Source organism: Laccaria bicolor, genomic scaffold (assembly GCF_000143565.1).
Source record: "Laccaria bicolor S238N-H82 LACBIscaffold_47 genomic scaffold, whole genome shotgun sequence".
NCBI lineage: Eukaryota > Fungi > Basidiomycota > Agaricomycetes > Agaricales > Hydnangiaceae > Laccaria > Laccaria bicolor.
The window spans coordinates 77,455-88,347 of NW_001889918.1; the positions used below are offsets into that span (position 1 = coordinate 77,455).

General features: G+C 45.9%; 3 protein-coding genes across 3 annotated transcripts; 2 read left to right on the forward strand and 1 right to left on the reverse strand.

Annotated features, from left to right (window-relative positions):
• Positions 1 to 5,124: 5,124 nt before the first annotated feature.
• LACBIDRAFT_310607 (uncharacterized protein) lies at positions 5,125 to 5,580 on the reverse strand (the record flags this gene model as incomplete). Its single annotated transcript, XM_001887692.1, has 1 exon — positions 5,125 to 5,580. One exon carries the CDS (start codon positions 5,578 to 5,580, stop codon positions 5,125 to 5,127), a length of 456 nt encoding a protein of 151 aa, XP_001887727.1.
• Positions 5,581 to 5,673: 93 nt separating this feature from the next.
• On the forward strand, positions 5,674 to 6,767 carry LACBIDRAFT_333052 (uncharacterized protein; the record flags this gene model as incomplete). Its single annotated transcript, XM_001887618.1, has 2 exons — positions 5,674 to 5,690; positions 5,879 to 6,767. 2 exons carry the CDS (start codon positions 5,674 to 5,676, stop codon positions 6,765 to 6,767), a joined length of 906 nt encoding a protein of 301 aa, XP_001887653.1.
• Positions 6,768 to 8,293: 1,526 nt separating this feature from the next.
• Positions 8,294 to 10,796, forward strand: LACBIDRAFT_310608 (uncharacterized protein; the record flags this gene model as incomplete). The annotated part of the gene is made up of 12 exons (XM_001887619.1): positions 8,294 to 8,514; positions 8,570 to 8,680; positions 8,735 to 9,027; positions 9,081 to 9,193; positions 9,247 to 9,393; positions 9,441 to 9,595; positions 9,647 to 9,759; positions 9,816 to 10,015; positions 10,069 to 10,224; positions 10,288 to 10,442; positions 10,496 to 10,577; positions 10,629 to 10,796. The coding sequence occupies 12 exons, from the start codon at positions 8,294 to 8,296 to the stop codon at positions 10,794 to 10,796; spliced, it is 1,914 nt and encodes a 637-aa protein (XP_001887654.1).
• Between the last annotated feature and the right edge of the window lie 97 nt (positions 10,797 to 10,893).

Below are 10,893 nucleotides of genomic sequence, written 5' to 3' on the forward strand. Positions count from 1 at the left end.
GGTACGGATGTCTCATGGGGTCCGGGGATCAGCTTTCTCAACCTCCTCCGGACTTCCATGCTGTCGGCCACACGGGCAGTTAGGTTAGTCACCTTGGCTCATTAGTAATGGGCCACCCTGCCCTGACAATCCATCAAATGGTATGGGTCTAGCCGGACGGCCGGTTTGATTACCGGACCCCATTGTCAAAGGGGCGGCCGGACCCTGAACAATCCACCAGTAACTATGTGTGGGCCGTCAGCAACAATGTCCCACACCACTGGAGCGGCTGGTGTACCTTGAATGTCATAACCCTCTGCGGGGTTGCCCTCCGCCGGGGTGTTGGTGACATGCCGGCGGCGATCATCCAGTTGAATACTTAGAATTAGAAGTCTGGCTTATACCAATCATGCATAATATTATCAACCTATGTATGCTGTTTGCTACAATTTGAGTGGAATCACTCTGCCAGACTAAGCACTGCACATTGCTTCTGAAACACTCCACTGGACTAAGCACCACACATTGCCTCTGCAGAAATTATGCATATTGGAATGATCTGTTGGAAGAAGCTTCACACATTTAATCTGCAAAAGGATTTCAGTACACCAGCAAGGCGATCACTCCACAAATATTGCTCCACCGGTTATATAATTTTTTTATGGTACACCGCCGGACCAGCCACCGCACATTGACTCTGCAAACATAGAAAAAGAATTATAATGAAGTTTGACACATTTACGTTGAAAACATATCTAAGTACACAATACCACTGCAAATATTGCCCCACCGGCGGTGTCATTTTTTTATGATACGCCACCAGACCAGCCACCACAAATCACCTCTGCTTTTATATTGAAAATTTATAATAGCCTGTTAGAATATTTTTGACACGTTTACACTGAAAACAGATTTTAAGTACACAATACCTCCACAAACATTGCTTGGCCGGCGGTGTCATTTTTTTTATGATACACCACCGGACCAGCCACTGTTTTGAAGAGTCACTTATGTGAAATGTACCTTTTCAAAGATTGTTTCAGCTACACAGAATGTAAAAATGACTGTCAACCCACATAAAAACCACCTCTGGAAAGCTGGAGAAAGCAGGATTTGAACAAGTTAGGCCCAACAATAGGTTTCTTAGGAAGAGAAGAAGTCTTGATGGTTTTCATTGTAAAATATACCTTTTCACAGATTGTTTCAGCTCTGCAGAACATAATAATGGCTGTTACCTCATGTAAAAGCCACCTCTGTAAAGCTGGAGAAGTCAGGATTTGAACAAGCTAGGCCCGACGATAAGTTGTTTGGGGAAAAGAAAAGTCTTGATGGTTTCTATCATAAAAAGTACCATTTCACAGGTTGTTTCAGGCCCGCAACATGTAATAATGACTTTTGACTCATGTAAAAACCACCCTTGAAAGGCTTGAAAAAGCATAATTCTAACGAGCTAGGCCCGACGATAAGTTGTTCGAAAGAAAAAAAAGTCTTGATGATTTTCGTTGTAATGCCACAATGCAGTCAAGGTTTGATAGAGATTATCAACATAAAACCCTCTTTTCTGTGTTTGTCAACAAAAACAAAACATCTCTTGAAGATTTTAACATGGTAATTACCATGGCATTGAGGTCTATCAGCTGGCTGGTTTTCAGGTTACATGGATTGAAATTGGGTGAGTGCATCGTTGTTCGTCGGGATGCAGGGTCTGTTTGCATGCAGCAGAGGGTCCGTGCACCAAGCGCATCACCTCAATTTGGAAATGTCTCAGGCACAAACAGAAACTTTGATGGTCCCTGCCTGGCAACAAGCAAGATAGCCGTACCATCCTCGTTGCCGCAACACCCTTTTCTGGTCCTGCATAATGCATACTTGGTTACCTCTGGCTATCAGAGCCAGAGCTCATATTAAGAGAAAGTGTGCACAGCTAAGTCTGAAGTACCATTAGATTGGTGGTATTTTTGGGGCAATGTGTAGTGCTTAGCTTGGCAGGGTGTTCTATGCAGTGGCTAGTCCAGTGGAGTATCATAAAGAAATGACACCGCCGGCAGAGCACCATTTGCGGAGGGATTGTGTACTCAAATATATTTTCAGTATAAATGTGTCAAACATATTCTAACAGGCTATTATACATTTTCTTAAAAGGAAGTGGAGGCAATGTGCAGTGGCTGGTCTGGTGGAGTATCATGAAAAAATGACACCACCAGCAGAGCAATATTTGCGGGGGGATTGTGTACTTAGATATTTTTTTGGTGTAAATGTGTCAAACACATCCTAACAGGCCATTATAAATTTTCAATATAAAAGCAGAGACAATGTGTGGTGGCTGGTCTGATGGTGTATCATAAAGAAAATGACACCGCCGGCGAAGCAATGTTTGCGGAGGTATTGTGTACTTAATATGTTTTCAGTGTAAATGTGTCAAATATATTCTAACAGGCTATTATAAATTTTCAATATAAAAGCGGAGATGATTTGCGGTGCCTGGTCCGGCGGCGTATAATAAAAAAATGACACCGCCGGCAGGGCAATATTTGCGGACATATTGTGTACTTAAATATGTTTTCAGTGTAAACATGTCAAAAATATTCTAATAGGCTATTATAAATTTTCAATATAAAAGCGGAGGTGATTTGCGGTGCCTGGTCCGGTGGCGTATAATAAAAAAATGACACCGCCGGCAGGGCAATATTTGCGGAGGTATTGTGTACTTGAATATGTTTTCAACGTAAATGTGTCAAACTTCATTATAATTCTTTTTCTATTTTTGCGGAGTCAATGTGCGGTGGCTGGTCCGGCGGTGTATCATAAAAAAATGACACCACCAGCAAAGCAATGTTTGCGGAGGTATTGTGTACTTAAATATGTTCTCAGTATAAACATATCAAAAGTATTCTAACAGGCTATTATAAATTTTCAATATAAAAGCGGAGGCAATTTGCGGTGGCTGGTCCGGCGGCGTATCATAAAAAAATGACACCACCAGCAGGGCAATATTTGCAGAAGTATTGTGTACTTAAATATGTTTGCAACGTAAATGTGTCAAACTTCATTATAATTTTTTTCTATGTTTGTGGAGTCAATGTGCACACTTGTGAGCATGTACAGAGGTTTATATACTTGGCTTCCAAACCCCTATGAAGGATCCAGATGAGTTTACCCTCTGTAGTCTATCCACCGCAGTCACAATCTACCCTCCGCAATCTATCCCCCGCAATATGCCCTCCGCAATCTATCCCCCACAATATACCCTCCGCAATCTATCCCCCGCAATATGCCCTCCGCAATCTATCCCCCGCAATATGCCCTCCGCAATCTATCCCCCGCAATATACCCTCCGCAATCTATCCCCTGCAATATACCCTCCGCAATCTATCCCCTGCAATATACCCTCTGCAATCTATCCCCTGCAGCTGCAATCTACCACCTGCAATCTACCCTCTGCAATCCACCACTTAGTCCCCCCATAGAAAACATATACAGAAGAAAACAAGAAAACCTCAGCAGTACCGCCCATTTACTAGTAATCATATGTATCAACTGTCTATTTAATTCTAGTGTTCTTTGCCCTAAACAAGATTTTTGTATTTCAAAAAATATGCAAGGACTACTCTGCCAGAGCAATTTCAAAGGCAGAGCCTTGTTTAAAAAATTGCATTGCTCCAGCAGTGCCATTTGAGAAAAATATACTGCTCCGGCGGTGCCATTTAAAAAAATAATACATTGCTCCGGCGGTGCCATTTGTAAAAATGCGGTGCTATTTATGCTCCAGTGGTGGCATTTTAAACAAGAATACATTGCCCCGGCGGTGCTATTTTAAAAAATAATACATTTCCCCGGCGGTGCCATTTTAAAAAATAACATATTGCTCCGGCAGTGCCATTTGTAAAAATGCGGTGCTATTTATGCTCCAGTGGTGCCATTTTAAACAAGAATACATTGCCCCGGCGGTGCCATTTAAAAAAATAATACATTGCCCCGGCGGTGCCATTGTTAAAAATATTTGCATTGCCCCGGCGGTGCCATTGTTAAGAAAAATACACTGCCCCGGCGGTGCCATTTTTGAAAAAAAAAATACATTGCTCCGGCGGTGCCATTTATAAGAAAAAAACATTGCTCCGGCGGTGTCATCTAAAAAAATACATTGCTCCGGCGGTGCCATTTTTAAAAATAATACATTGTGCCTGCAGTGCCATTTGAAAAAAATAGATTGCTCTTGCGGAGCCTCTTTGAAAAAATTCCACTGCTGCAACAGAGCTTCATTATATATATCTGGACCTCCAACACAGCTATTTAAAAAGTGTCTCCTATGAAAAGGCAATGTGTTTTTATTGGAAGGTGTTCTGCTGGTGTGTTGTATTCAGCTGTATTTCTGGGGGACATGCTATAGACAATAGTTAATGAAGGCTGCTTGTGTTTCAAAAGAAATTACAGTATCTCATCACCTTGCAGTAGGACTCTCATTGTGATTAATCATTCAGTATGTTTTTCAGTTGTAATGGCTCACATTCATGACATTTAACTGATGACTGCAGGCCTATCACTATGTATGATCACCATCTATGTTTACATGGTACACCGCAACTTGTGCCGCCAGAGGACAGGGTGCACCGCAAATTTCCCCGCCGGTCGATACCATGCATCAGGACCGCCGGTGAGACACTACGGTGTTGGTGAAAAGGACAGCCGGCGCGTGCTAGTGAGTCCCTGTAAGGATTGCGGCCGCACCATCACTAAAGGCACATCATAAGATTCCGGCCGTCCGGCTGGGCCCATATAGTATGGTGTTTTGTCACGTCCGGCTACTCCATTAGGTAAGGCACAACGTGACTAACATATGTGGCTGCGGAACGACGAGCGTGAGGCGGAAGCTGAGTGCGTTGAAGGTTATCATCTCTCAGTGCAATTCTAGATGGTAACCGTAGTTGTTGCTAAGTACCTCATGATAATCACTCCCATTTTCAAATGACGCCCAGGAGAGACGTTGGTGAATATAACGCATAAATTGGATAACTACACGCAGAGGTAAACCGCAACCCTGATGACAAGTTCCCCGCCACATTCAGGATCTAAAACGTTGGTCAGGAAAGTAGAAAAGCGACACCACCAAGTTGAGCTCGATGTACCGCATTTGAATAAAAACATTATTCAATCCCCGTAGAACCGATGCCACTCGGGGTCTCGTGTAATCTCTAGGGCTTCCTTGATTTTGTCGATGACCTCTTTGGCAGGGGGCATTGCAGTATCACGAGAGATATTATCCGCAAGGGTAAGACACCAATCCTCCTCGTGCCGACGAGGACCGCTATGATATGTGACGATGTGCCTCGTCGTCCGTCGCCATAGGCAATAACAGCGGGTGAATAGGGGTCCCATCGACCTCCTGACATATTGCCGCAAAACTTCTTTATCGTCCGTTTCGCCAAAGTGCTGCTGTCCCCACTCTACAAGCTCTTTGTGGGAAAAAGTAAACCCATAAATCATACGTCGCAGGACATGTCTCTTAGGCACGACTTGTCGTTGTTGGATGGAGGAATCAGGAGCAGGCAAGACTATTGAAGTGGTAGTGGAGTTCGCCATTCCAAAGACTGCAAACACAAACATGAATGAAATGAGCACAATGTAGATATTACGCAAGGAATTGGAAGAAACCTGGTGGTTCGTGTTCAAAGGAACTGCAGCGTTTGATGTGACATTATGGTTGAAATCCCATTGTAAGTCACAGGTCACAGGACCGCCACTGGTTCTCACGACCTTTATGACGCCACTTGTTGGTGTGATTGTAGTTGTAACCGAACCCCCAGTGATCATCTATCGTTTCCACACACAATCGAGAAAGCTCGATGCCTCCTAGGTCCTCCTCTCTTAGCCTTAAAGGCCGATTGATGAAATCTGTCTGCAGCTCCTTTCGTTATAATCCACGTAACATGGAGAATCCCTGGTATGGTCTCTGGACCATATCCCTTCTGAAACTGGAAGAGTCCTTCAACAATATCATCATCGTTCCACAGTATGCATTATGGTACACGCTGCCCGAAGAGGAACCAGAGATTGAATCCATAGAGGAACTTGATGAAGATGCTGTCAGTGAAGGTGGCGATCAGGATGAGTGTGGCGACGACTCGAGAGAGGACAACCCTGATGACAGCAACGACGAGTTGGATTTATTTAGGGATTCAGATGAGAGTCCCGTCCACATCATGCATGAGGAACCAGATATCTCGAGCCTCCCGGACATCGAACAAGATCCTGACATATCATTCGCTGAATCGCTGCGTACCATTCCTGATGGATCAGCTCCTCAAATCGTTCCCGACTTCGTCGCTCTCCACATTCTAGCCGAGAAATTAGAGTTCTCTTCCATCCCACGTCGCAGGCACAGATACGAGCGTCGGGCAGGTTACCGAATAATCCACGAGTGCTGCCCCCTCGTCGTCGAGATCAAATCTTTTCCTGGACGCGATCTGAGTCCAGCAGACTTCGAAAGAAAGCTTGACATACGTTTGGGGTGGGCTATCCAAGATCTCGGGTTCCAGTGTTACCATTTTTTCAAGATGTACGAACATGCCCTTCGCACGGTGGTAATCGCTGCTAGCGGTGATTATTGGACGTACCGTATTGTTACTCGGGCTGATGTGCCCAGAGCCGAGGGCGACGTCATGGATACCCAACTTTGGGATGAGCTCGAATTTCCACCTCCCGTGGTATTGGGTACTCGAGATTCTGACCAAAGAATGAAGGACATCTCCGATTACCTCCGCAATGCGAAGCCTGCTCAATTAGAGAATTAAACTACTTTCAACAGGTCTTATTCGCTTAGCATCTGTCTATCATATGAAGTCTGAAACCCCGAGACACCGTCTCTAGATATTAGATAGATAGATAGATTATATTCCGTAGCGGTCCCAATAAGGAACAACCGGTTCCCGACACACAATTACAATTGTGCTACGGAGCACACCACTCACTGTTGCGATCATCAGTATTTAAGCATTTGAGTTTCCACGGGTTTCTACACCTGGGCAACCCACGGAAACGAGCAAAAACCGTGAAACTGGGAAACTTGGCAACCTATGTCATCTTTCCCGGAAACCTCTCAAAATGACAAGCTACAGAAACCTCAGAAACCTCAAAAACTAACAGAAACTTGCTAACTACAGCTAAACTATATAAATCTGTGGGCCATACTCGACGACCGAATATAAAAAACAGAACGTACCTTCTTCTCTACCAATCATACAATGCAAGTCTCATTCCTTTCTTCGCCAGGACCGTCCGACTCATCAGGCCAGCTCTTCCAACATCTCAAACCAAACTCGTGAAAAATCAACGGAAATTTTACATTTGTCTTTAACGCCCCATCATTATGATGTCGCTAGTCCATGAAAAAAAAAAGACGCCAAGAGGCGGAACGTCCACTTTGAATGGCCCCGAACGCAATCTGGTCGTTGCATATCGCGGGATCGTTCATTCGTTTCGTATTCCTCTGAGTCTCGGGAGGAGCAATGGATTACTGACGTTGCTAGTAGTCGTAACTTAGGCGCAGGTTGGTGGAAACGAAGACGAACTTACGTCATCACCTAGTCATCACAGCACCTTGGGCCTGGCGCTTCTCAAGGGCTAGGGGGCCTCAGAGGCCAATTTTTTGTCTGGTGGTAATTGGCTTCTGAGGGGGTGATCCATTGCGCACGCTGTCATTCTAAAATTAGCTCCGGCTGATGGTTGCCGGTGTCCGGACACATGCTCCAGATGAGCGCTTGCGCTCGCATAGCCAGCGACGAATCCCTTCTGACGACAAATTGTTGGAATTTCGGGAGCTTTACGAGCATGCGCAATGCGCCCGATCTTCGGATTTCAGTTGCATTTCAGGTGATTCCTTCCATTGATTGTTTCCGTGGCTCCATAGGGGTATTTTACCTTTATCCCCTTATATTTCGTAGCTTACAGTATATAAGTATACGACGACATGTATTGTAGCAAATCATCCGTTTGCCTCTGGCACTTACTACAGAGACAACCGGAATTCAAGTTGTCTTACCCTGATCACGCGACGCTTGCTGATTCAATTTCAACACCCTTCACTGGATATTGCACGTGAACGAGGAGACCCCAGCGGGGTTCTAAGCTGCCATGTCACCAGATTCTGGTGACGGCGTCCCAAATTTGGCAGGCGGTCACAATACGCTGGTGACCGCTAGGCAGCTCACCTAAACGCGTGCGGTATTCGTCTCTTTACCTCTGTACCACCACCGTTTCTCGCCTTTTCCATAATTTATTCGCGTTCCCTACTACTTTATGTCCATTTAATACGCCCGACATGAGCCTCCCTAACGACGATAACGAAACCCTGCACGCCCTGACGCCAGGCACGAACACACCCGCCGCATCAACGGCGTCAAACGCCGACGTTCTCCTTCCATCAACACCACCTTCATCTGCCGACGTCCCAATCGACCCCCAGCTTCTCCATGCCGACTTCTTTCCTGCTCGAAAACCCGATGGCAGTCTGGTCTCGGAAGAAGCGTACAAAGCCCACCTGTAAGTCCCTCGCCTACTGTAATCAACGTCCCTGGATATCTCATCTTGCCTTCAGCTTCACCATCAGAAAGAGAGAGCCCCTGCGGGCGGCATGCTCTCATTTCAAGATTCGTTTTGCAACGCGAGCCAACCTAGAGTTTTTGTGGAACGCCCTTGTCCGCCACTGGTACGTATGCTCCTTGACTCCGCTTTTGATTTTTCTTTACAAGTCGCTTCACAGGTATCCAGCACGAGCAACTACAAACCCCTCGCCTGATCACGCTGTGGCTGGTCCATCGAAAACACTTTCCATCGTCATCCCCCCACGCCCAGCTCACTCTGTAGGCCAATCAAGTGGCCAAACTGATCAAGAAATCCTTGAAGCCGATTTCGATGTCGACGACGAAGCATTGACAAAGCAGTATGACGTGGGGGAGGGGGTTGTGGAAGCCGTATTTGGGGCCCTTGACACCGGTGGCCTCGAAGAGGAGGATGAGGACGAGGAGTCGGAGGACATTGACCTGGACGATGACGGTACGAGCTTTCTTTCGTTGTTACTTTCACAATGATCAAGCTATCCTTTCTAGCAACCTATAAACAGTTTCAGACCAGTGTGCGTGTGTCAGCGGCTCAAAGAACGGAAGCCAACAGGAGGGCAGGTGGCAGAAAGACGCAGAAATGCGTCGTGAAGTCATGGAATGTGAGTCCGCACTATCTATCTCGTTCCACATGTCAATAGCTCCTTTGTTGCAGATTTTCCAGAAGGAAGCTCTTGCGGCAGGCAAGCTCCGCGATGACATAGTCGACGAGCACGCTCTGCTGCTTTTCGTTGACTTCTGTGCTAGACGTTGCAAGCGAGACCGTCGAGGAGAGTACATACCCAACACTCGCATCGGCGCTGTAAGTACCTCAATATTTCTAGTATAATCGTTGATAACACTCTTCAGTCACAAATAAAAAAAGAGTTCTTTGGTGCCTTGCGTATCCGAAAGGTTCAAGATGCTCGCGATCCAACCCTGGCTATCAAGCGGCCTGCCACGACCGTCCATGTTTACGATGCGGTCAAGACTCGCATGGACGAGGCCCTACAAAATGCACGCGAGTAAGTCGCAACTCCATTCAACGTCAACGCGACGTGACGAACTTTCTGCAGGGGGCTCATTCCTGCTGAGGATGCCCCTGACATCATTGCCAACACGTTTCTCGCCCAGCTGTCAGACGAGACCCTCACACGCATTCGATACGGTTTCCTGGAGCACCGAGAGCGTACGTTTGTCTGACTGAACAGCTATCCCCTCAACATTCATTTATATTATTTTCAGTGAAGCCAACTATCAACGGACACCTGGCATGGACAATGATGAATGCAAGCGGTAACCGCGGAGACGACATCCGGGCATTGCGGTTATGTGAAATGCAGCCGTATCAGTTTCTACATCCTAACGGCGAAACGAGCATCCCTGCCGTTCTAGGTTTGCAATCTGACATGGAACAGAAAGCTCGGTCCAAAGGGATGAAGACGGTAAGTAAAATTTCTGCTGTTGATGACCGAACCATAACTCAGACACGTTGTAGACGATAAATCCTACCTATACATGTTTTATTGCACACAGAAACCCTGAAATGTGCTCGTTGGGAGCCTTCGCTTTGTATCTACATTACATCCACGACGTAGCCGATGTAGACACTAAATATGATATTGACTATACTGTGAACAAATCGTGGCATGCTGTGAGTATTTCTGTTTCTTTCTCATTGAATGTTGGCACTTACCTTGGTATCTTTTTTCTTCAGATCAGACTGATTCATGGGTCATCGGCTACCGTTCCCTACAACGAGACAGCACTCCAAAACCTTTTTGTCCAGTCTTATAGAAAGGCTGGTGTTGAGTCTAATCTCAAAGCTCATCTTGCTCGCCACATGCTAGGATACCACCAAGAAAAAATGGGGTTCGTCTCTTGTTTATCTCGTCCACTGCCAAAATCGGTTACAATGACTTTAGTGTGCGATCTGAGGAGACATCCAAACTCGGATGGTCGCGTGATACCTACCAGAACACCTATGCGCCAGCGCTCCCAAAATCGGTATCGTATTTATGACCATTCTTCCATTTTGTGCTCATCAAACATATGTAGGCGATATTGGGCGCTCACGGTTACAAACTACATGAGACTTACAATCCATCATGGATTCAGGTGGAGGTACCCAAGCCTTTCTTGGAGCTAGTTTGCCCTGCAGCAGAGAGAAATATTGAGTCGGTTAAAGGTCTGGTGTCATCAATGATTAGATTACAGCGCACTTAGATCAATTATAGGCCTTAAGGATCGAGTCGGGGCCACAAATTATTGGGAAATGGTCATCTGGCTTCGGCCGTACTTATTCCAGGTATGCACAGGCCTA